This window comes from Spea bombifrons, chromosome 1, assembly GCF_027358695.1.
Source record: "Spea bombifrons isolate aSpeBom1 chromosome 1, aSpeBom1.2.pri, whole genome shotgun sequence".
Lineage (NCBI taxonomy): Eukaryota > Metazoa > Chordata > Amphibia > Anura > Pelobatidae > Spea > Spea bombifrons.
In genome coordinates, this window is record NC_071087.1 from 106,284,282 (window position 1) to 106,312,053 (window position 27,772).

Here is a 27,772-nt window from a genome sequence, read left to right on the forward strand (position 1 = left end):
TAGCCCCCCCCCTCCCAAGTTATGGTAATTTATAAACAATAAAGACATCATAAAATGCTCTAAAAATAATGAAATCATTAAGAAATAAATAATAAACATTACCAAGGTGAATAATTAAAGAAAGCCTTCCTTTTCTAAGCTCCAGCATGATAAAATCACCATTTTGGCCTTCCCCATGGAGCAAAATTCCATCGCTTTGCAATGTTTTAAATTTAAGAGAAATCACATCTTTCATGGTAATCATTGATTTCTGTTGAAAACGATACAATATGGAGCTTTTCCCATCCAGGTAAACTATGTCTGATCCTAAAGAAATGCAAAGACATTTTTAAAGTTAGACTGTTAAAAAAAGAAAAAAACACAAGCTGCTATGAAATTTTAGTGCTAAAAAGGAGACGCAAAGGCTGGTTCTCTTTATACTTTAGATTCATCTTCTATCCAGTCTGACTCTGTTTTGATGTATTTTTTTTAGTTTTAATTCATATGAAATGTTTTAATTAATAAAAGCCAACCCACCAATTATATATTCCATTCCATTCAACTGGATCTATGAATGATCAGGTAGATGTAATATTAAGGAAAATAAATGTATTTTAAATGTGTTCATACAAAAAATGCATTATATAAAATCCTTATAGATGAGCAAGGAAAAATATTACCTGGATGTTATGGAGGTGTTATGTAAGACATTAAAGTAAAACAAAGTTAATAAAGAAAGATCCAGACAGACTCCTGGTACAAATTACACCTTATATGAAATATATTTGAGTTTATTCATTATGCCATGTAAATGAGCTGTAGGTGATTAAAACATTTCATCTCACTGACTTAAAGGGGCACTGACAAATATAAAATTAACTATGATTGAATCTATAAAAAAACATGTATCATTTGTATTGTTATTACCTTTATTTAACATTCAATTGACTTTTTTTCAAGTACATAACAAAAGCTTTTCAAGCAAGCATCCACATTGGAATCTATGAATTCTATTAAAGAAGAATCTAACTTTGGGGTACACACAGTTCTGCTCTGATGACAAAAATCACACACCAGAAAATGCCACATGGAAATGTTGTTTTATAATAGTATGGAAAACATTCCTTCAATGCACATATTTTAATTCAGTTGAAAAGGGCTCCAAGGTGGTTAATGTTTATCTATCCGTACTTGAGCACATATTAATGCAAATAATGCAATGCAATAAGTGTTTCTATTTCATGTATGTGTTAAACAGTTAAAAAGTAGTAACTGTCTATTGTTTACAATGTTTAACTATTATATTATATATACTGTATAATATTACTGGCACCTCATTGTAGGCAAATATGGCTGGACTTTCATACTTACCGTAGTTTACTTAAACACCATTGAAACAGAAATGTAAATGAAATACCGTATTTGCTCGATTATAAGACGACCCTGATTATAAGACGACCCCCCAAAATCTGAATATTAACTTAGGAAAAAAAGAAAAAGCCTGAATATAAGACGACCCTAAAGGAAAAAAGTTTTACCAGTAAATGTTAATTCATGTAAACTATTTTTTTTAATAAAAGCTATGATTGAGAAAAATATTTTTTTTTTGTTTTTATTTCTTGTATTTTCCAACCTGTCCCCCAGTTACGCACATCTGCCCCCAGGCTTGCCACACCAATATGGCACTGTGGCCCATGATATGCCTTTTAACCCTCTATATGCCACTGTGCCCCATGGTATGCCTTTTGACCCCCTATGTGCCACTCTGCCTCCAGAAATGCCTTATACCCCTATATCCCATTCTGGCATTTAGGGGGTTAAAATGCATATTATGGGGCAGAGTGGCATATAGGGAGGTATAAGGCATTCCAGGAGGCAGAGTGGCATTAAGGGAGTTAAAAGGCATTATATAGAGCACTCTGCCTCCAGAAATGCCTTATACCCCTATATGCCACTCTGGCATTTAGGGGGTTAAAAGGCATATTATGGGGCAGAGTGGCATATAGGGAGGTATAAGGCATTTCAGGAGGCAGAGTGCACTATTAAATGCCCCCTTAACGCCACTCTGCCTCCTGAAATGCCTTATACCTCCCTATATGCCACTCTGCCCCATAATATGCCTTTTAACCCCCTAAGTGCCAGAGTGGCATATAGGGGTGTAAGGCATTCCAGAAATGCCCTACACACACACACACACACACACTTACTTACTTACTTACTTACTTACCGGTGCTTCCAATTTCCTGCTGTATTGCCGGGGCAGCGGGTTGACGTCTCATTCCGCGGCAGCCGGAAGGAGGTGGAGTTGGCAGCGGGGGTTTGTATGCGTCCGTCGCAAATACCTTCCCCGGCTGTCAGAGATCAGGAACTCTGGAACTCTGATCTCTGACAGTCGGGGAAGGTATTTGCGACGGACGCATACAAACCCCCGCTGCCAACTTCACCTCCGGAAGCACCGGTAAGTGTGTGGGGAGGGGGGGGGGCGACGACGACAGGAGGATCCAGGTCCCCTGCAGCGGTGCGGGGGATCTGGATCTTAGTCTCCTAATCAGACCTCTATTTGAGGTCTGATTAGAAGACGACCCCGATTATAAGACGAGGGGTATTTTTCAGAGCATTTGCTCTGAAAAAAACCTCGTCTTATAATCGAGCAAATACGGTAATCTTTGAAGAAAAAATACAACCAGGTTGAGTGTTCTACTTCTAGATGATATAGTCAGAAATATATGGTGAGCTAAATTAAAGAGGATTTCCAGTCTAAGCTAAATCATTAGCAATTGCAATACATTTAAAAAAATTTAATTTACAACATTTTTTAAAAAGCTAAAACATACATACTTCTGATACAATATATTTTGTTGTCAGTTGGAAAGTATTCTGCGGCACATTACAGCAAGTGATTCATTCTGTTTTTCTGTACCATCTTATATGCCAAGTCACACATTATAAAATATTTATAATATATTTAAAAGGGCATACCAATATATCACAATAGTATGTCAATATCTGGGAACGAATATAAGTTTATAGTTATCAAATGCAGCATATACTTACTATATGTACATCCGTATATCTCTATTCTCATTCCAATCCTGCCATTGGGATTCCAATCCAAAGGAATAAAACGCATAAATCTAGCTATAATATGCTTCTGAAGTTTATGTTGAACAACACTGTCAGCGTTTGTATTTCCTATAAATGCCTGAAAAGAAATACATATCTTTAAACATCAAAAGTTCACAAAAAAATCTTCACAACACAAATGGCTTTACTAATATATGTACACAATTGGGATGATTTCCCCTTTAGGACACATTTTTTCTACCTATGTAATTTTGATCTGTTTTAAAATATTTCAAAATGAATCCTAATAAAATCAATACCGTATTGTTACCACTTACTTTTAAAAGTAATTTTGTAATATGTTTGAACAACATAATTTTTTAATAATTTTAAACTTTATGTTCAAAACAAACTTACTTGTAGTGCTCTATTTTGCACAAGAGCTTTAAATAATCACATATTAATATAAGGAATATATAATGACTACGTTCTGTTACGTGGCCTTTTGCAACCTATTATTCACTGGTATTTTCGTAGTAGAATCTACTCAATATTTTTATTTTTCATCTTCAATGGCGTTATTTTTAAAAATATGCAATATTTAAATATTAATATATTTAAGTTAACGTAAAGTAGCATATGGTGAATAAATCATATAAAATTATAATTCTCCAGGAGCATTTCAGCCTTACTAGCACGATACACGGATATGTAGTCATGGCTTCCTTTACATGAAACGAGATCACTCGAAAATAATAGCGTAAACACTTGTGTGTTCCTATTCGTATGGTTTTTAACAAAATCTGCCAATTTTGTTAATACGAATGTCCAAAAATGAGGTGGGACTCTCAACTAAACAAATGAAAACGTTATTCTCTGCTTCTTGTTAGAGACCGTGAGAGAATAAATGGGAGTCGGTGACAACCAATTTTGTTTCTGAATAAAATATCCCTCCAAAGGAAATTCAATTTGTTGTTTTTGCTTATACTCTACTAATTCCACACACATCAAAGGCAATAATCGGTTGCATAAATTGTAATATTGGCTATACATCTTTTTAATGTATAAGATCTGAGACATCAAACTTCTTGTACCTATACCTTAAACTACTGAACACAGAAAAAGATGCTGCTTATTGAAAATGTGTAAAGCTTTTCTAAAATAATCGAATCCAGAAAAAATATAATTGACACAAGAAAGGTTACTGTTGTTCCAATTATGTAAAATTCTGCATTTAAGTTTTCACAGCAAGACCCAGAACAGCATGTACATAAAGTGATTGTTCATTACTGCAATACCAAGCATTTTAATCTTGTGATTCACATTCCATTCCATTAATAAAAGGATGGAAACAAAACACCAGTTTAATTGGATATATAAAAATATTTCAAATATGACAAGGCCCATTTGCATTTACCTTACCTATGGGAACTATAGAATTTTGACTAAAATGCAATTATGATTTTTAAGTGATTGAGCTGTAATACCTTTGAGGCTTTTCCTATATTTATTCCTACATTAACTTATATTTTATTTAGCTCAAGGCAAGGAAATTGCATATGGGCACCCCTGGGACCTCTTTGCTAAGTCTTTTTCAGAAACCTTAAAATGGAAATGGGTTTTTACATCTAAAATATGTTGCTGCGTAAACTGAGTGATATTACTGTTGTAAAAATACAACAGATATTTCCGCCAGGAAAATTTTTCAGTGCCCTGACATTGACAATTTTCAGTGCTTTTAGACTATTTAGAAAGAATAAATTGATTAAAAAGAAAAATAAGCCATGGTTCTAGGCTAAAACTTCACATTACATTTATTATTTTTATGTTATTATACATTAATTACACCACATACTGGCAGTTCCATATATGCTTTACTTAAAACTTTCTAAAATACCAGTAAGGAGTATTTTTATAGAAAATTAGGGACAAAGTCTTGTTAAGCTGAATGACAACATTGCTTTCAATTGGTCAGACAGACATTTGCACTACAAGTATCTTTTTTATATAGGCATTTCACAATCTAATTATTATTATCTGTCTTGGCTGGTTGTGGCTAGGGAAGAGAAGGAACAAAGGTGGGGGTGACTGGGGCTGGAAACACAACTTACTGAAAGAGCCACCATTTAAGTACATATTGTGCAGTCGTAAATGTAAATAGCTGTTCTACTTATTTGACAAACTTTCATTGTACTGTGCAGTAGCTTGTTTGGCAGATCTGAGCATTTTGCTGGAAGTCTCAACCTTGTCGCAGTCTGTGTCAAAAAATTGTTAATTTTGCAAGACATCAGATTCACAATAGTTTTGTGAGACCTCTGACTTCTGAATTCCATCTTAATGTGACACACATTGCTGAACGCCCCTTCCAAATCACAATTAGAATTTGGCAGCACCAAAGCAGCTTCATCAAATGGCAGAGCTTTTTAAACCTCAGATTTCACTTTGGACAGCTTCCCCCAGAATTCATCAACTGGCAAACTTTTGTAGTTTGGCACCAGTCCCTCAAGGTTAGTTGAGACTTATAATCCAGGACTTCCAAGTGGAGCTGTTCTCTGGCCTCTGCCTTGATCACATTTGGAAATCTCTCTGACAAAATCAAAATCTGTTCTCCATATTGACCTCTGACAGATTCTTCAAGATTTGGCCTCTCATTGGGAACTTCTCCAAAAAATGTTTTAATGCTCCTGAAATAGAATGCTCTGGCATCTTTAAAGAACTACTTTGTCTTGTAAGGTGGGCATCTCTTGTCCTACCTCACCAAACAACTGCTTCCTTACCAGGTACCCAATGAAAAACACTTTATCTGGGTGGTGAATTTCTGCGTTGCTTACATCTATTTCCTGAATGTTGTGTTCTCTCAATACCTTCGGCTTAATGAATCTTCTTGCTGTGTCATGCAGGAGCTCTTGTACACTCTGATACAACTTGAATAGCATAGGTGCCTTGTTATGGAAAATCAAATTTGTCAAAGCATTGTGTGAAATTTTGGAGAAAGCATGCATATAGTTGCATTTGGGGTCTTTCGGCCTTCTCTGAATATGAGATGACTTCTGATTCTCACTCTTTGACTTAAAATATGAAAAAATCTGGCAATTGGTGGAGCAGATGATCCAACCCTTTTCTTAAAGAAAGCCAGCATGTAGGACAATGCTTTGGACAATGTACAATGCAAAGTGTTTTGCTATATCTGAATCTGAAAATATTTTCCTAAATAGCTTGCCTATGTGCTTACAACCCAAAATTTCACGTGAAAAATGTGTAAAATGAGAATAAAGTAAAATAAAGTTGAAATAATTACTTCCCAAACATATGGCAGCTGCCCAAGAAACACTCCTCAAGATGTTTTAAAATGCCAATCAACAGAAATTGGGCCGCACATACATATGGGAACAAAATTAAAAATGTATATTGTAAATAAATGTTGTGTGTTATAAATATCACTCACAAACAACCGTAGAAAATCAGGCCCATCAGAGTATTCCCAGAAATGTATTTTTAATCACTTCTTTAAAATCTATAAATCAAATGGAATCGAAATAGTGCAGTATCTTCATATAAATAATGGTATAAAATCAGAATGCACTTACAGAGAGCGGTGGCATAACACAATCAGGGCCCTTTGCCGCCCCAAGCGTTTTTTTTTGGTTTGAAGCGGAGGAGAGAGGGAGAGGGGCGCTGAGTAGTTTTCGCTTACCCGCTCGGCGCCCCTCTCTCTCTCCTCTGCGGCGAGTCTCCCTGTTCAGTCTCGGTGCCGGCTTGTAATGATGAGCACCGGAAGTGGCGTCAATTTCCGGCGCTCAGCATCACAAACCGGCACCGTGGCAGAGCAGGGAGACTGGCCGGCAGGACTCTTTAAAAGTAAGTACCGGGGGGGGGAATAATGGCGTCAGCGAAGTTTAAAATGCCGTCGCCCCCCCCCACGTCGGCATTTTAAACTTCACCCCAGGCGGCGTTAAGTCTTCGGCCGGCCCTGAACACAATGCTATGTAAGTGCGCTTGAAGGTAAAAAAGTCCAGGAATAGTATGAATAAAAATCCGAAGGGTGCAATATTTCAACACGTTTCTCTGCTGAAAAGAACTTTGAAATAATCCCTCCCTAATATGTAGTGGTCCCTAAAGGAAATACAAGCTTAAGGTGTATCTTTATTATATTTTCTTATGTAATAGGTTACATACATACTTTGGTTTTGTGATTTCACCTAATTGAGGTCTGGTTTATGCAGAAAATGTGATATTAAAATATGTACTTACACTGTTTTGCATTTTATATTACTGTGTTAATCAACTCATGGAGTATTTTTTGTATTCAATAACTAGTTTACACATGTCCACAGGGAGTTTAGCCTCATCACCTAGACAATACAGTAGCTCTTTATAGCTGCTAGTTAAAATAATGTTAGCAATGCTAATGCCATTAGCACGCCATTAGACTAAAAGATTCGTGCACACCTATTAATCTCACGTCAACATGTCTTTTACAGTCATTTTTTTAAAATATGTAACAACAATGTTTCGCATTATATTATACTACATTATATTACTGTATTATTCGTCTCATGTTTTCTTTTATTCGATAACTAATTTATACATGTCTACAGGGAGTAGACTGCTTAATACATAGCAGCTAGTTAAAATAAAGTTAGACTGTAATAGATTTGTGCACATCTATTCATCTCACTTCAACATGTGTTTTACAGTCATTTAACCCACCATAGGCAATTGAGAAACCACTGCTGCAAACAGTGCAGCAAGCTACACTTTCAATGTTTTTTACCCCTATTATGCATGGGTACACTTTCAAGTAGTCTGTGGTGAAGTGCGTTTTGTAGTTCTTTTTCTTATTTGGACAGTCTGTCATTTCTCTTTGTGTCAACCTCTCAGTTTTTTTGGTTCAAGATTAGAAAATAAAATATTAACCCCTTAATGACAAAGCCCGTACATGTACGGGCTCAAAATGCATTGTTTTCAATGGGTTTAGGGACCGCCCATTGTCCTTAAGGGGTTAAAATGAAACTGAAAACTTATTTAGGGCTATAACATAAATTCATATGGGAATTCACGTGATCAGTAAAAGCACAGACTGGAACGTACTTTGCCTTTCCACATACATTACACTAAGTAGCTGCTTAATAAAGCAGTTGGTTAAAATAATGTTAGCCTGTCATAGATTTGTGCACACTTATTACCTTTTGGGTAGTCTGGGGAAGTGCGTTTTGTACTTCTTTTTCTTATTTGGACAGTCTGCTATCTCTCTTTGTGCTAATCGTTTTTTGTTTTTTTTGGTAGGCGAGATTAGAAAAGAAAATATAAAAATGTAACTGGTCCTCATTTGTGGTAGATGAGCTCTTTAGAATCGGGGAGAGCGAGTGACACAACACTCGTCCTGAGGCTTACCGAAAAAACTGATAGGTTAGTTAGCACAAAGAAAGAACTACCAGGAGGCGCCACCGAGAAAGACTAGGGCATATACACCAGAGGCCACAGGAGGATGTGAGCCCAAATATTTTTTTCAGAGCGAGCATGAGAGAGTTCAGTAGTCATAATTTTCTTCATATGCCAGTCAGAGGAGATCAGAGGATCTCTCCAATGATCCCCACCATCTGCAAAAGCTGAACAGTTAGTCTGCTCTGCAGGACAACTATTGAGATGTCACATATAAAAAAGCAATGTTGTCTTTTCTTCCTCTTTATCTTTTGTAAATTCAAACCAACTGTATTTTGTTATTTGATTTCTAAAAATATATGGTAAGAAATGCAAAATTGCAATTATAAGCAGAATGATTTAAAATGCATAGTTCTATAGCAAAAAAGAACGATTAAAATAAAAATGAATCATTGATGAAGAAATCATTTTATCTTTCTTTTGTTCTCATTACTTTTGCATACCACAATAAAAAAGCTTATTCAAATCTTTCTTCCTTCTACTTGCTGCTACCACCTCATACTGCACTTAACCCCATGCATAATTTGATTTACTAAGTGGTATTTTTTTCAAATGGCTAGTTGCTAGCCCTAAATACACCCTCATTTACAATTCTGGTTGCATCTTTTTTTCCACCTTGTTTTCAACCATACCAAAGGGTTTTTTTTTTTTTTTAATTCTGGATCCTATTTCTAAGTTGTTTTCAATTATTAAAAAAAATGAAATCTAAAGAAACAATAGACTAGGATGATGATATAGGAAGAACAAGTAAATATGGCTATACAGTCATGTAAAAAATAAACTCTACTCCCTTTAAAGTCTATGGTTTTACATATCAGGACATAATTACAATCATCTGCTCCTTAGCAGGTCTAAAGATTAGCTAAAAACAACGTCAGATGAACAACAATACATGACATATGATGAGTTATTCAATAAAAATAAAGCCAAAATTGAGAAGCCATGTGTGAAAAACTATATTTGTAAGAAACCTCATGATGAAATAGCTTGCAGAACCACCTTTAGCAGCAATAGCTTGAACTATTTGTTTTCTGTATGACCTTATCAGTCTCTCACATGGTTGTGGAGGAAATTTGCCCCACTTTTCTTTACAACGTTGCTTCAGTTAATTGAGGTTTGCTGGCATTTGTTTATGCGTAGCCCTCTTAAGGTCCTATCACAGCATTTCAGTGGGGTTGAGGTCTGAACTTTGGGCTTTTGCAACACCTTGGTTCTTTGTTTTGATTGTGTTTTCTTTGATTTTCATCAAACGTTGCTCTCTTCATTATGGCCAAACATCTCAACTTTGGTCTCGTCCGTCCAAAAAGACATTATTCCAGTTGCAGTTGGTTCAGATACAACTTTTGCAAACCTAAGCCCTGCTGACATGTTTTATTTGTACTGTCATGAACTTTATAACATTTAACATGCTAACTGAGGCCTGTAGAGTCTGAAATGTATCTGAGTATTACTCGGTCTGACCTTGGGGTGAATTTGCTGGGATGTCCACTTCAGGGAAGATTGGCAACTGTCCTGAATGTTTTTGACTTTTGAATAATTTACCTAATTTTTTGTCATGGTAAGGAACAGATGATTGTTATTGTGTCCTGATATGTAAAAACTTAGAATTCAAGGAGGGTGTGTCTTTTTAGTACAACTGTAGTCAAGTACTAACTCTAACACTTTTGCAATGAGTGAGGAATTTCAACCTAATATATCTAGATATCTGTTCATTGTAACATATATTGATAATTTGAGTATTGACAATGCCCATTCAGCTTTCATTTCAAATATAAGCATTGTTTTCTTCTTTCTATATGTCTCTCTCGTTACTTGCTTCCTCTAAAATGCATGACATCTTGCAACAAAATAATTGGAATAGTCCAGTCTTTTTCACTTTTAAATACATATACACAGCTGTTTTAGCGTGCTAGTGTTCCAAAATGTATGTATACAAAGGCAACAGGAACATTTAGAATATTCTAGTAATACACAATTATTTTTAATAAACACATTGAAAATATCACAGCCTAAATAACAGAAAATGTTTTAGTAATAGTTCTATTGCCTACCACATTATGTTGTTGCAACTATCTGTACATTTACAAAGTATTATCTTTTTATTTTCGCCCCAAAAGGTGTTGGACACTTTATCTGAAGTATCTTTGAAAAATGATCCAGAATATGCTAAAATTTCATTTACATATAGATTAAAAACAATTTTGTCTTACTAAAAAACTGTGGAATATGTATTTATTCATAGCTAAACACATTTACTAGCCAGAATATTTAGCAAAACTGTTATATTAAATTGAACAAGTGACCTACGAATTATTATGTGGAACTTTTTTCCACTTCCATTAAAAATTCCTAACAGCGATTAAAATGGAATAATTTTTCGCTAGTTTTGCAAATAAAAATGTGATAAACTGTCTGGGGCAGAAAATTAAGCATTAACATCTTCCAGCATAGTAAAAATATTCTATGTTTCACATACATGTGCTAAATTGAATATGCAATATATACTTGGCTAAATAAATTAGTCTTCTGCACACAGTGGCAATTACATGTTAAAAAAATCTATAAATCTAACAAAAAGAGACCTTGTCACAACAGCAATCAATAGAATGGTCCAATCAGCAGAAACATTCTATCAGTTGCTGTGGTGAAAATACCACATTTATCATTTTTGCATCAGAATCACCATTCTATACATAAATCCTTTTATGTCTATTCACTGGACCAATCAAAAGTTGTTTGTTTTTATATATATGGTAAACATGGATAGATGAGAGATGGATAGATAGATAGATAGATAGATAGATAGATAGATAGATAGATAGATAGATAGATAGATAGATAGATGTGTGTGTTTATTATGTAATTATTGCTCTGTAAATGGTTTCTGAAGATATCAGATGGGACCAGTTAAATTAAGTTTCATTAGTAACCAATCTTGTTTGAATCACATACTAATCTTTCATTTGTATGAGGGTGGTGGTCCAAGTCATGAAAACGGTGTGAGGTTCAACATTGAAGGTTTTTTTTCAAATGTTAGGGAGCAGGTGCATGTAAAGGGGGAGTTTGGAAATATTGTTAGCCTTGAGTGCTACAATCTAAGTGTCTAACCATGATAAGATTTGTTGAAAGTCTCCTTAACCATTCAGTTATGCATTATACAGGGTAAGGTCGGCAGGAAAAGCTTGGTAGCACTGGCCAGTCATGATGCATATTGAGGTTAGTGATTTGAACATTAAACTCTTAGTGAATAAACCCCAGTGACCTAGTTCTATAATTTATCAAATCATTGAATCTAATTTTCCAGAGATTTTTAGAAAGGTAAGTGATACAAACAGAAATCAGTAGTACATAAAGAGACTAAATAGATTTATATCAGTCACCTGGACTTTTTTCTCCTGTGACAATCACTTTAAAGCGAATCACTTTAAACTGCTGTCCCGTTGTATACAAAATGATTAAAATAACTGTCTACATCTATTTTTAAAACAGAAATCAGTAGTACATAAAGAGACTAAATAGATTTATATCAGTCACCTGGACTTTTTTCTCCTGTGACAATCACTTTAAAGCGAATCACTTTAAACTGCTGTCCCGTTGTATACAAAATGATTAAAATAACTGTCTACATCTATTTTTAAAATTATATTCAGAACTTTAGTGATATTCAGAAATTGAACCCTTACCTCTTCCATAGGAATTATGAGGCTAACTAGCAGACGGGTGCTGCTAATCGAATGCCCATGAGTAATTGATCATCAGCAAGTGTGACCACCTCTACAAAAGCTGAAGTTTTAGCAGGTAGCTGGTCTGGAACATTCAAGTGTGTGTTTACAAAATGCCAGACTCTACAGGCCTCAGCATTTTAAATGTTAACATGAAGCCAAAGTGGCCATAAAGTGCAGAGCCACGTTTGGCAAATACCAAACTCAGCATATCAGCACAAACACCTCATACCAACTGTCAAATAGCTGGGCTTGCAGGACCTGGGAACCTTGCAGTCATTGAGTCGACCATGAATTCCTCTGTATATCAAGGTATTCTAGAGTCAAATTTGAGGATGGCTGTCCAACCAAGCACACCAGCAAACCTACCACAGAATGTCTGAAAAAGAGAAGAATCAAGCTGTTGCAATGGCGCAGTCAAAGTCCAGACCTCAACCCCATTGAAATGCTGTGGCTGGACTTTAAGAGAGCTGTGCATAATCAAATGCCTGCAAACCTCATTGAACCGAACCAACTTTGTTAAAAAGAGTGGGCCATAATTTCTCCACAACGATGTGAGTGACTGATACAGTCATACAGGAAACCATTGCTTCAAGTTATTGCTGCTAAAGGTGGTTCTACAAGATATTGAATCATGAGGTGTACTGAGTTTTTTTTACCCCTGGCTTCTCCATTTTGGCTTTATTTTTGATGAATAAATCATGACACGGTGTAATATGTGTGTGTACTTTCTTTTTTTACAGGGCTGTAGATATGATCTTGATACCAGAGAAGTAGCTGAAACATGATGGACAAGAGGGCCAGCTTATGTCAATTATGGAGTCTAGAAGATGCCAGACATAGAAGCAGAGCTGTGAGATGCGGAAGTGGTTAACAGAGAAGGTATAAGACATGAGAGAATGAAAATAAGCATGTGAGTGAGAGTGTGAGAGAGTGATTCAGAGTAACTGTGGGCTTGGACAACAAATTTCATTTCCAAATTTAAAATGACCCCATGATTTTCATGCGAAAAGAAAGGGCAGGAAACATAATTTGTTGTCTGAAAATAAATGGGCCTAAAACAAACTGAAAAATTAGTCTGCATAGGCCCATTTGTACATGTCTACTTTGTATACATATATTTTAGATGTGATATCCCCACTATGATTGTGCACAATTATAACATGCACCAATTTATGGCGTGATTATTCCCCATTTCATTCACCCTTGTGAACTGTCAGCTGAAAGTGAATGGGAATCGATATAGGTCCATACATTTCAAAAATTAACTTTATGACTTACATTCCTTTTGACAATTTATGTTCAAACTGTTAACATTAACTACCTTTTAAGTAGTGAGTAGTACCAAAAATTATTGTGTTGTCACTTCTCGATAAGTTTTCTTAACCAAAATACATTTCCAGTATCTAGAAATAATGCAAAATTGTTCTTGCCAAGCAAAGCTAACATGATGATTCCTTTGGATATATATTTTAATAAATCTGTTATTTTCATTGATGCCTTCCTAGGCTGCAACCATTTTCAATTTTCATCAGGAGCAGCTCATCACAAAGTGAAATATGAGTGGGAGATCAGCATGGAATAGTGTCTGTCAGTGTAGATTAGGAGAAGCTTTCAAAATTACTGTTTCTGTTATGGCCTGATATTGATATTGATAAAAAAAAAAGATCCGAGGCATGAAAATAACAATGGTACCACTGAACGAAAGATTGAAAATGTGAGCTCACTATGGCATTCGGTTTATGTTGATTAAATATGTGATATTAATGTATTCAAGCAGAACATTCTTCTTTAAATACATGTATTTGTTATTTCTGCTGTGATGGACACCCTATGATAATATGTGAGCAAATAAGCATGTGGGAGGAATTGTTTGTTGCTGTGCTGTAAGACTGGATTTGATAATTACTTTAAATGATTAGCCTTACATATCAGTTTGTCACTTTGTTGTTGAATATTATGTTTCTTGGCTTACAATGACAATTTAGAAACATGCAAAAAGATTTATATTGGATAAAAGATAATAGCTGCTATTAATACCTGCAGATTTTTTTTGTCATGCTCAAAATGCCTTTCTGTTGTTATATACGAAGCTTTACACTAAGATACATATTGTAGATGGAAACATGTTGATATTGACCACTCTTAGTTACCTGCTTAATAAAAAGAATTAGTGTATATAATCTGTATCTGTATTGTTATTTTTATTATTAATAATATGGAAGGCCAAATACAATTACAAAGCAGAGGATGGCGAACCAGATACTTTTAAATGAATTATGAAGTGCAATAAAATAACAAACAAAAGAAATGCGTGTAAAAGTAAAAAACAATTTCCAACACTACCAGAGCTGCAACCCACGAATGACCCTCTCAAATGTCCAATTCCAAATCCAAAAAGAACAGTAGGGGGCTTGTGCAAAATGGAAAAATTGGAAAAAAAAAACTTTGTAGTGTAGTGAAAGTCAATAAAATATTTGTAATGTTAAATTGCACTCATGGGAACAATTTGATGCAATGGACTCATCAAAAAAAAACAGGTGCTTTGCTTCCAAAACAAATAACTCTGTGAATAGCAGCAATAAAGAATACGAAAGGGAGGTACACACTAGCTTATGTGCAGTTAGTGAAATGTGTGGGGTCCCAATGAGGTAGATTCCGAGTACCATATTTGCTCGATTATTAGACGACCCCCCAAAATTTGAATATTAATTCAGAAAAAAGCCTAAAATACAAGACTACCCTAAGAAAAACGTTTTATTAGTAAATATTAATTCACATGTAAACTATTTTTTCATATTTAATAAACGCTATGACTGAGAAAAATAGATTTTTTGTTTTTCTTTCCTATTATTTGCCAACCTGCCCCCTAGTTATGCACATCTGCCCCACGGCTTCCTACCCTGCCCCCCAGATATGCCTTATGCCCCCTATATGCCACTCTGCCTCACTGATATGCCACTCTACCCCCGTGATATTCCTTATATCCCCTATATACCACTCTGCCCCAAATATGCCTAATACCCCCTATATGCTACTCTGCCCCCCAGATATGCCTTATTCCCCCTATATGCCACTCTGCCTCTCTGATATGCCACTTTGCCCCCCTATATGCCACTCTGCGCCCAGGTATGCCTTATACCTTCTATATGCATCTCTGCCCCCCAAATATGCCTTATACCCCCTATATGCCACTGCCTCTCTGATATGCCACTTTGCCCCCCTATATGCATCTCTGCCCCCCAAATATGCCTTATACCCCCTATATGCCACTTCCTCTCTGATATGCCACTTTGTCCACTATATGCCACTCTGCCCCAATAAGCCTTATACTCCTATATGCCACTCTGCCCCCCTGATCAGTACTCCTAGAACCCCCAGTAAAGTGCTGTAATGTCCCCGCAATTAAAGTGCTGAAAGATGTAAACTGGGATAATGTACACGAAAATGCTATACGATGCTGTACTCACACAATGGTACTGTCCACTGAATACATAAATAAGTAAATGGACAAATAATGGACTAAAAATAAAACAAGTTTCCGCAATAGTAAACGTCCTCTTATCCTGTCTTATCCTCAATGCGTTTGGCTGGTATCTCAGCTTCCTCAGGAGGTGAAAAAGCAGTAATATAGATTGCTTGTCCATTTTTAGGGGCATTTCCGTACCCGTCAGCAGTTACTATGTGGGAGACTAAGTACAGATCCCCTTCACGTTCAAAAAAACAATGATCATGGAAAAGCATAGCATTATTGAGAAACCTTGGTACCCTGACTAAGCATTCATATATATATATATATATATATATATATATATTATAAATAATTCAAGACAATAATTAATATTCCAACAATAAATAGCGATAAATAGATAGATTCATAAGTAAATAGATAACTATTACTTAGTTACATGATTCAACCGACCTAAATTAAATTTACATTCACTGTCTATACCATGTAAGGGGCTGTCTTTCTCTCATATAGAGCTATATTTATTTATCAACTGCACTATATATGTTTTTTACTTTATTTACATATACCTGGATATCTCTGAGCACCCTTTTATGTGTTCTGATGCTGTAAATTTCTTTATGTAACAGTTTTGTATTTAAAATTCACATGGTTTATTAGCTATATTCTCCATGTGCGCTGTTGTATGCTATTTTGTATTATACTTGGGCAAGATTAAGCTCCAGAGATCTTTTACCTGTAACATGTAGGCTGTAGCTCAGATTTTGAGGAGAAACTTAATGTCAAGTGACTCTGCCCCTGTTTGGCTCCGCCCCTGCGGACTTATCATGACCCTTGACTATGGCCAGAAAACGTGACAACCCTAATGGCTAACTACCGTGGACTACATTTTCCATTATGCTCAGCAAGCAATTTAGTAAATAAGACTGAATCTCTTGATATGTACGTTGGCACTGTCTTCTATGTATGGTGTAAATTGTGTGTGACTGTAAAGTAACAGTGGTTGAAGCTTTGGTGTGGCCTTACTGCTCACATAATGAACTGATAATGTGAGTGACTGTGATCCTCGTAGTATAGTTGACATGAATCGTGAAAATTGTTGAACTTTCACGTTTCATTATTTCATTTAACAAAGGTCTCTTAGAATAATAGCTAAAACATTCGAAATGATGCACAAAGCAACAAAACAAAAAGTATGTGCTCAGTATCCATGCTTAATATACAAAGAGGAAGAAGTGGAGCTTAAATACAAAAAAGTGTAGCCAAAAAAAAAACCCAAAAAAGCAAGAGTGGAGTGTACAGAGGAAAGTGGTGGATTATAAACAAGATGAAGTGTGGCCTAGGTTGGAAGGGGTGCGGCAAATTAAGATTAGAGGGTATCCGAGTTTAGTCAGTTCCACCGGAACTACAAAGAAAGTAAGGAACTAATTATTCAAAGATAAAAGCATGCTAGATAGTTTTTTCATTGAGCAAATTTGTAATCTTAAAGGTTTTATTTGACAAATAAACAGAAGTTTTTAAAACATATTAAATATTTTTAAAGGAATGTATTTCTAACATTGTGGAAGAAGTATAAGGGACATACTCTTTTTAGGGGCATGTTAAATTCTAATAACAGTACCTGCATGGTATAAAAATCCCAAACCACTAAGAATTAATCAGAAACATGTCATTTTCTGTCATAGCCAGCCTTGGAGTTATTGCACCATATTGCTTAAAATTCAAGTGGCAACTGAGTGCATGTCATTCGTGACAGAAATCTCTAAAATGTGTGATTTCTATACAAAGTTACATATTCTGTTTTGCAATGCCAGTCAAAAAAACCCACAATTTGCAGAAAGAATATTTATAATCGTACTTCTTATGATTGGGCTTCCCATGATGCTAATTATTTTTTATACAAAATATACACAAGTAAAAAATGCATGTTTTCTATCTATCTGTTACCCACCTGTCCCCGGGTCCCACGTTGCTGCAGCAGCCGCCGCGAAGGAGAGGGAGACCCCCCTCCACCGCACGGCCACCTCCGCAGCAGCTGCCACGAAGAAGAGGGAGACCCCCCTCCACCGCACGGCCACCTCCGCAGCAGCTGCCACGAAGGAGAGGGAGACCCCCCTCCACCGCACGATCACTTCCGCTGCCGTCCTCCGAAGTGCCGCGCAGGAGAGGGAGACCCCCCTCCAACGCACGGCCACCTCCGCAGCCACCACGAAGGAGAGGAAGACCCCCCTCCACCGCACGATCACTTTCGCTGCCGTCCTCCGAAGTGCCGCGCAGGAGAGGCAGACCTCCTGGTACACGGCATCCAGCTTCAGTGCTCGCGCGCCCTCTAGTGGCGAACTCACCTACTGCGGGACTTTATGAAGGTAGATTACGCCACCATCAAGATTGCCGCGATTCCCGGACACCGGAAGTGATGTCATGAGGGGGCTGATGGGAGATTCAGACTTCCTCCACGGTTCTCCATTTAAACCCCTCAGACCAGTTACACCTTGCCTTCTGATGATCGTCTATGCCTTGTGCTAGCACCCAGATAGCGTTTACCTTCCTGATTCCTGTGTTTGACCTCGGCTCGCCTGACTACGTTGTATCCTGTATCCTGACCTCGGCTTGTTATCGTTTATCCTGACCTCCTCAATCCTGACCTCGGCTACGTTTATCGGCTATCCTGTTCTCCGGAATCCCTACCTCGGCTTGTCTGAACTGTTCTGTCCTGGAGTCTTACCTGACCACGGTGTCTCCAAACTACTTGTACGTGACACTATCTATATAAAATTATATTTCCGTTAACTAATGTTAACTGATTTCATTGACTTAGCGAAGAGGTCTCTTGGATGAAAGCTATGATAAAATAAGAGATTATTTTGCCCTAACTTTTTACTTCACCCTCCAATTTAATTATGTATGTAATTTCTTTAATTTACATCATTGAATCTACTTGTAATCTCCATCTAGCGTCATTTCTGTAGCTGTTTCAGTTTAATCTAATTGGTCATTGGTTAAATTTTTTACGTTCATAGTTGAATTGAACATCATCACATAGTTTAAATGTTATAATATCTCTCAAGACTATCTTCCCAGCCCTCTTGATCAGTCATTAGTAAACATTTTCCAGTTTTAATTTACTGAGGGAGCTTTATAAATAACAGCCTTTATAAAGCTGAATAGAAATCACTTACTGTTATTTTTGTTTCTTATGTTCTTGGATGTTTAATATATGGATAGATATTTTGTATATGCAACAGCACTTATTTACAATGAATCTGACTTTTTAGTGCAAATAACACCAGAATAACATAGTATGGATAACCACAGAATTGCAATCAAGTGCATATGCAAGTTATAGTTATAGATTTTCCCCAGTGTTCAAGAAAAGCTTTTAGCCACATTGCAAAGACAGTAAAATTAGATAAAAGCTTCCAGTCTAAAGGGAGTTGATGCAAGGCATACTGTCAAATATTTTTTAAATGCTACGGAAATGGTAAAGCAAGTAATGATAAATTGTCAAACTTTCTCTGCAGAACTATAACCTCTTTTATTCTTCACAGTAATTCTATTCCATTTTGCACTGTTCTCTGATAGGCTGTTTATATGGTAAAACAAAATATATTCTACTTACATACTAATATGTATGCATTGAAAAAGAACAGCTACCAAAGAAGAAACACATTGAAAAGTACATATAAGAAAAAAACCATAAACAGGTTTGTCTCTGTTTTTCTTTATTAAATATATATAAGAGTTTGTAGGGAGACATCTTTATATATATGTATATAGAATGCTAAAAATGTGTCACTTTTTATTACTTTTAACATAACCAATGCCTAATAATTAATTAAAATAATGTTGGTTTTGAGAAAAAATGTTGCTATATAACTATGCAAGTTAATGAACAATAACTGGCAATATTCTTAAAGTAAACCAATACACTATTTATAAAAATGCACCTATTGTTATTAATGATTACAAAAGAAAAGTCTAGGCTGTTTCTAGAAATTTCACAATTGAGTTCTGGGGAACTCCTTACCTTTTTAAAAATAAAAACAGAAAAGAGAGGGCAACCTACTCAAATATGTTCTATAAAGTATGCACCCTGATGAAGTTCAAAATCTTGGAAGGAGTAAAATGTATAAAGAGTGTGCAAAGAAATGTCACCCTATTCATCAATAGCACTGTTTATATAAAATGTACACATTTTGCTTGCCTTACAAAAAATAAAACCTATAGGCTCTATTGCATAGTTCATGAAGGTTTGGGATCCGTAGGAAATAAGAGTAATCTTGAATAAATTACTGTAACTCCTGTAATAAAAGTTCATATTTACACAAGGATTATATAGTTATGTTCTATAGTGATAACGTTTTTGTTTGGTTGAATTGTAGGAAGAATCTACCTAACAGACACACATGGGAACTGTCTTAATGAGCTGACCCGAAGAGAAATTATCCCTTTAATAGCCTACTGTGAAGATGCTATGTAGTCTACTATATGTGTTAACCAAATGGCTCTAATAAGGGTGAAACCTTGACTTGTCATTATTTAAAGATACTTAATTGAGACACCTGCAATCAAACAGGGATATCAACCATAAGTTAATGGCAGCAGAAGTACCACCTGGGAGGCTTTTATACAGTATGATCAGAGCAGTGTAGAATACAAAGGAGTCAGCTCCAGACCGTGTGACCCTGAGAATCTGCTCCTTTACCAGGGTAAAATAGAGATTTTATTAAGGACACGGAGGCTCCTATTATAGTGCATTCTCTTTCCTTTATTACTACTCCCTCAGCAGCAAAAAACAAGGGAAGCAGTTAACTGAAGAGAAAAAACATGTAAAGTGATATCAACAGATCAACCAATCATCAACAGATCAGACATATCAAAGGGCGTGAAACACTGCTGCACTTCCTCTTTACTTGCTGCTCCCTCAGAGGACAGTTAAGTATTCCTTGCTCTACCGTTTTTTCCTTTGTATTTACCGTGATAATTATTTTATATTACCGATTTACATTGCTTTTGAATTCAGTTGTGTTTTCTGTGCTCCGTTATTATCTTGTATCATTTGTCTCTTCATTTATTTCACTTCATTTTTTGATCCTCGATAACCTTGTTCGCACATACCACCCCCCCCGGCGGGCAGTCCACCCGCCCGCCCCTACTATTATTTCGTATGCTACGTGTGCTGTTTTAGGTTTATTCCCTTACCTTTCGGTTTTCGCCGGCCGTGCGGTGCTCTGGTTTAGAGCTTCTGCGTCATCGGCTTTCTGCCGTGGCTCCTGCTGGCGCATGCGCACTTACTCGCGCGGCGGCCATTTTTGTTGGCGCGCATTTCTCGGGATTCCCGCGAGTGTTGGCTGCGTATTCAGCTGCGTTTCGGCGTTTCAGCTTCTCGTTTTCTCCTCCATTTGCTCCTCTCGGGTTAATCAACCCTTCACCTTCCTCTCACATATTTTATAGGTATTTGCTATTTTATTAGCCTGTCATGGATCGTTCTGCCGATCAAGTTGCTCCTGCTGGGGCTGCAGGTTCCTCTATTAGAGACCATGCTGAGGGTTCCCATCCTATATCTTCAGAGGATTTTCAGTCCCTGCTAGATGCTACCATGTCACACTCCATTACCAAAGCACTCTCTTCTGCTATGGGTGTTATGTCTAATTCAATTACTCAATCTATACAGCAGGCTTTGCTTCAAGCACCTGTGGCCCCAGCCCCTATATCCATGCCTGCCCCGGCTCCCTTGGGCAAAAAGGTCATGTTTAAATCTAAACATTTATCCCCGCTCTTGACTGACAGCCATGATACTGTCTTGATGGACAAAGCCTCTGCTCCTGTCCCTGAGTGCGCTGGTGTACCGCGCAAAAGAGTCACTGACCGGACAAAAGCGGCCAGACATTGGAAAAGAGCTAAGGCTCAACTAGATTCATCAGAGTCTGATGAGAGTGGTGATGACCTAAATTCTTATCAAGATCCCTGTTCAGATATGTCAGATGATAACGAATCCCCTGTATATGCTCTGTCCCCTTCTGGGGCTGACTCGGTCCAAGTCCTGACCCCTTCTGGGGAGGATGACGATAATATCAAGGACCCTCAAGGTAATTCCCTTTTTGACCCTGATAACCTTCGTCACCCGAGGTCCGCTGAATGGGACCCTCCGGCTCATATTGCCCAATATCTCGCACTTCGGGTGCGCAAACCCCTCTCTAAAGAGAGCAGGCGTAAACTTCGGGCTGAATGTCCCCGGCCTATAGTCCCTGATGAGGTATGTAAGACCCCTGAGGTTGATCCTCAAATTATTCAATTCCTTGCTAAGACAGGTTGGAAACCCAGAAAGGGTTTGGAGTTTTCTCTTCGCCACTGTCAAGACAAACTCCTGGACAGTTTGGGCCCCATTACCAAGCTTTTTGAGCTTCTGGAAGCGGGAAAAGCTTCTCCTGACACCTTTGACTTTGACGAGGCCCTTGGCTGGCTTCAACGTTTGGTCTGTTTAACAGGCAACGCCAATTCAGCACTCTGTGCCGAGAGGCGCAAGTCAATACTGATTAAAATTGAACCTAAACTGGTCAATATGGCTACTCAGGAACCAGGTCCTTCGGCTAAAGGCTTCCTTTTTGGCGACTCTTTCGTTAAGAATGTCGGCTCCTTTGTTAAGACGTTTACTGCCCTTGATAAGGCCCAGTCTTCCATGAAAAGAGTTTTCGCACCAAAGGTTTTTGCAGGGGCCGGACGAAGCAGGGGCCGTTCGTCTGGCCGTGGTTCCAGATTCCATGGAAACTATAGAGGCTCCTATTCTCAACGTCAAGCTATCCCCGAGCAGCGATCGACCCCCTTTTTTCCTTCCAGAGGTCGCCCTGGATCCACCAGAGGCTCCAGAGGATACTTCTCATCTAGACGTCCTTACGGTAAGTCCCTTTTCTCCTTCCCTTCCTTTTCCGAAAGTGGGCGGTCGTCTAGCATCTTTTATTCACGTCTGGGCTCAAATTTCCTCAGACGCTTGGGTGTTCAATACCGTCAAGGGCTATCAGTTGGAACTAACCAATTTTCCTCAACAGGCCCGGCTTCCTCCTTCCCCACAGTTTCCTATGCTTCAAAGTCGTCTGATTTCCGGAGAGGTAAGAGCACTTTGTCTCAAAGGGGCTATCGTTCCCATTCCCATGTCCACCCCCGGGTTTGTCAGCTCTCTCTTCCTGGTCCCGAAGAAAGGAGGGGGTATCCGTCCGGTCATAAACCTAAGACCTCTCAATGGTTTTGTGGTGTATCACCACTTCAAAATGGAAGGGATCCATTGTCTCAGAGACCTTTTGTTGCCAGGAGATTGGATGGTGAAGCTAGATCTGCAGGATGCTTACTTCACGATCCCGATTGCGGTTTCTCACCAGAATTTCCTTCAGTTCATTTGGGATCAGCAAAAGTGGAGGTTCACCTGCCTTCCTTTCGGCCTCTCATCGGCCCCGTGGTGCTTCACGAAGGTCATGAAGCCAGTGGTGGCCTTTCTTCGTTCGCGGGGCGTCCGTCTTATAATTTATTTAGACGACATCCTTATTATGGCCCAGTCCCCTTCGCTCCTCCGCTTACATCTCAGTTGGTCTCTCCACCTTCTCCAGTCTTTAGGCTTCCTTATCAATGGGGAAAAATCTTGTTTCGTGCCTTCTCAGACTATGGAATTTCTAGGTTTCCAGATAGACTCAGTTCGACAGTCTCTCTTCCTTCCCCAATCCAAGATAGTGGCAATCAAGAACGAGATCAGGAGGTTGTTACGCTCACGCGTGGTGACCGTGCATCAGATTGCGAGAATGATAGGCCTGTTATCATCCTCCATTCAAGCCATATTTCCGGGCCCTCTTCATTACAGAGCGCTGCAAAGGTTGAGAACTTCTTCTCTATCTTCTGTTCCCTCCTACGAACACTGTGTCTAGCTCGACGCCGAGTCCAAAGACGAACTGATGTGGTGGTTGTCCCACATGGAGGCTTGGAACGGCAGGGCCATCTTCGGTACCACTCCAGACGTGGTTATCGAGTCGGACGCAAGCTTACATGGTTGGGGAGCGCGCTACGGGACTATATCTACAGGAGGCAGATGGTCCGTGGAGGAATCTCACCTTCACATCAATTGCCTAGAACTTTTAGCAGGTTCCTTCGCCATCCGGAGTCTGGCACCCCCCAGTGCCTCGTGTTCCATTCTTCTGAAACTGGACAACGTGGCAGCGGTGCGGTATATCAACCATCTGGGGGGCACGAAATCCAAGATGTTGGCATGTCTCGCCAGGGACTTCTGGAGGTACTGTCTTCTTCGGGGTATTTCAGTAACCACGGTTCACATTCCCGGCCTTTCCAACTTCACAGCAGATTGGAAGTCCCGATTTCTCAGAGATTCCGGAGATTGGCGTCTTCATCCATCTATCTTTGCCAAACTTCAGCATCTTTGGGGTCCGATGGACATAGACTTGTTTGCGTCTCGCCTGAACGCGCAGCTACCGAAGTTTTTCAGCTGGAGACCAGATCCGGAGGCAGCAGCCACGGACGCGTTCCTCCAGCACTGGCCACAGACACTTCTTTACGCGTTCCCACCTTTCAGCATGATTGCCCGGACAATCCTGCACATGATGCGGTTCCAGGCCTCCCTTGTCCTGATAACGCCATTATGGAAGTCTCAGCCCTGGTTCCCCAGACTGCTGGAGACGTCGTCGGATTTTCCCAGGGTCATTCCTTCCTTCAGGGATCTCCTCCTCGACCCGGACCTTCGTCCGCACGATCTGGTTCTCCTGGACAAGCTTCAGCTGATAGCCTGACGTGTTTCCGGGGACCCTGGTCTGTCGAAGGTGTTTCACAACAGACTCTCCTCCTCTTGGCCGATGCATGGGCTCCAGGAACCAAACGGGCTTACGCTTCAGCATGGCGATCTTGGTCTTGCTGGTGCTTGGTCAGATCATTGGATCCCGTTTCGGCCCCTTTGAATATGGTCTTGTCTTTCCTTACGGACCTTTTTCGTGACAACAAAGCGTATCGTACTGTTAATCTGTATCGTTCGGCCATTTCGGCTGGACATGCCCCTCTGGATGGGGTTCCTGTTGGCCGTCATCCGTTGGTCTGCAGGTTGCTTAAGGGTATCCGTTTTTCCAGACCTCCTGTGCCCCGTTATTCTTCTACGTGGGACGTTAATGTTGTACTTCGTTTTTTGGAGCACTGGTCCACTAATCAGGATCTTTCTCTTAAGGAGTTATCAGCAAAACTTTTGCTTCTGCTTTGTGTCCTTTCTTGTAAGCGTGTTTCTGACGTCAGAGCTTTGGACTTTCTTGCTAAGGTTTACCGTCCTGACGGTGTTTGGTTTGATATCTCTAGAAGGACGAAGACCAATATTAAATCAGTTTTCTATCCGTCTTTTCCTCTTAGGCCTCTTCTCTGCCCTGTCCTTTGTCTCCGGGAATATGAGTCCCGTACTCGCGATCTTCGGGATCCTTCATCTCTCCCTTTGTTTGTCTCTTTTAGACGGCCTCATGGTCCTGTTTCTTCTCCTACTCTTTCTAGGTGGCTTAAGTGGATTTTGCACCGGGCAGGTATTGATACATCCATTTTTTCACCTCACTCTGTTAGGAGTGCTTCAGCATCTAAGGCTGCGACGATTGGCTGCCGTTTGGAGGACATTTTGAAAGCAGCCGACTGGTCTTCCGACTCCACTTTTCGGGAATTCTATCTCCGCCCGGTCCACCATTTTTCTGAACGTCTAGTCGATCAGCTTTAAAATTGCACTATAATAGGAGCCTCCGTGTCCTTAATAAAATTCTAAGATTTTACTAGTTTCATGACGTAAAGTCATGATTTTATTAAGGACACGGAGGCGAGTATTATTCCCTCCCATTCTCCCACCTCCGTTATTTGGTAGCTTGGATTTGCTTATTTTCCCCTTTGGGTTACAGTCTTTTATGTTGTTATTTATTTATTTGTTTGTTGATTATTTGTCTACATATTTGTTTCATTTCCATATGTGTTTATTTTTATGCTATCTTTGATTTAGATATTACCTTTTGATTGTATTTGGTTGCATTGTCTTACCTCATTTACTTCATATGTGACGCATTTCCTTGGTTCTACCGTTGTCCTTTTTCTTTGTTCTAGTATGATGCCTTCCGGATGTTCCTGGTCAGTTCTACGTTGTTTGGGATGTCTGTTCCTGTTCGTATGGCGGCGGTTCTGGTCTGATGAGTCCGCAAGAAAAGAGGAAGTGCAGCAGTGTTTCACGCCCTTTGATATGTCTGATCTGTTGATGATTGGTTGATCTGTTGATATCACTTTACATGTTTTTTCTCTTCAGTTAACTGCTTCCCTTGTTTTTTTGCTGCTGAGGGAGTAGTAATAAAGGAAAGAGAATGCACTATAATACTCGCCTCCGTGTCCTTAATAAAATCATGACTTTACGTCATGAAACTAGTAAAATCTTAGAATTGGTGCAAATACCATGAGACTTTGTGTCAAACCCTGAGAGTTACCACATATGCTGATATGACTAGCATCTTCTTGAAATGTGTTACTCATCTAATTTACCAAAATGTATTTTTATAGTCTGCAAAAGCAACTTTGCCCAATATTCCAATCCTATTATACAGCACATATTCTTGTTGGTTCTTATTTTACTCATAACACTAAAAAATCTGGATGCTTCAATAATCCTTTGTTTTGTGTTGTTTTTTTGTAAGGATTGCATCAATTTTCTCAACTGTTTGGATTTAAAGCAGGGATTTTCTATAATGATTTTAAAGAAAAAGATCAAGGTTGCTGTGGGAATAATTATGTTCGTCCATTATCTGTAGCATATGTTCTCATGGTCTACTTTGCAGAATGCTACTGTTATTCACTATATAGAGAGTCAAGGATATGTTAGGGTATCAATATACCTGGGAAATTTCCAGGGCTGGCTACCCAGACCTGTAAGAGTAGGGCTAACCCTAAATGTTGTTATATAGGACTTGTTTGGAAATATATGGTCTGCTTTGAAACTGTGAAATTATAAAAGTGTATATTTTTGTAAAAATAAAAAAAATTAAAAATAGTAGACCTAACCCTAAACAGTACTGAGTAAGGGAAAGTGGGCGTGGCTAGACACAGCTATCCTGTCCATAGAAAAAACAGAGACTTGGGAATACACTGCTTCCTCTGGAAATTCTTTTTCAAAGCTGGAGAATTCCCAGGTATGTGTGCTTAAACTTTTCATTATGAAGGGCCAACATGGATTATTACACTTTTTCATTGATATAATGATATACTTTCAGCACTATGAATAATAAGTAGCTTTATACAAACGTAATTTGACAATAAACATTGTTCCAACTTCCATCGGAATGTTGTTGTCTAATAAAATTAATTTGTACTACAGATTAATGGTGCATTTTTTATTTTGTGGAATAGATTCTTTTGTTTACCCTACACAGTATATTCAGGCAAGCATTTTTAACTCCTTAATGACAAAGCCCGTACATGTACGGGCTCAAAATGCATTGTTTTCAATGATTTTAGGGACCGCCCATTGTCCTTAAGGGGTTAAAGGCACGAGTACTCTCATTGTATTGCCCTAGATATGGCAACAATGTAAAATATATTTTTGGAACACAGAATATTAGGATGCATGACATAAATGCTATTTGAGGTCTTGATTATGCATACTCATAATACTCACATAATAACTCACATAATAACTGGATTATATATATTTTTGGATTATGTATATATTTTTGGAACAGTTTTATTTGACAGGTACAGTATGTTGCCTTAGTAACTCCACTGGAGTTTTGCTATTTGTTCATTCCATAGGTCTACATATTCTAGAGCAGGTTTTGCTCTGGTAACTGTGACTGGGACCAGGTTACGCCAATTTAATCTACTCTATCACAGAGTTACTACACTATATTACTTTTTATGTGTTTATATCTTACATGTTATTTGCGGAAGTGTCAAATGTCTTGTACTCTAATCTAGACATTAGATTATTCCACAGCAGTAGAAGGTTTATGAATGGGTTAGTTAAGGCAACAGTACCTTCCGGCTGCTCCCATTTAAAAGTTATAGACCATTTTTACAAACTCTCTATGTAGTAAATCCGTGTTTTATGCGA

At 38.3% G+C, this 27,772-nt stretch overlaps 1 protein-coding gene across 1 annotated transcript in view; it reads right to left on the reverse strand.

Annotated features, from left to right (window-relative positions):
- Window positions 1-27,772, reverse strand: part of CNTNAP4 (contactin associated protein family member 4) — a 143,152-nt gene that overhangs the window by 64,626 nt on the left and 50,754 nt on the right. Inside the window, exons 4-5 of the mRNA XM_053467680.1 lie at window positions 3,034-3,181; window positions 103-306 (exon numbers count right to left, since the gene is read on the reverse strand). Coding sequence (XP_053323655.1) covers window positions 103-306; window positions 3,034-3,181 — 352 coding nt within the window. The remainder of the gene's footprint in view (window positions 1-102; window positions 307-3,033; window positions 3,182-27,772) is intronic.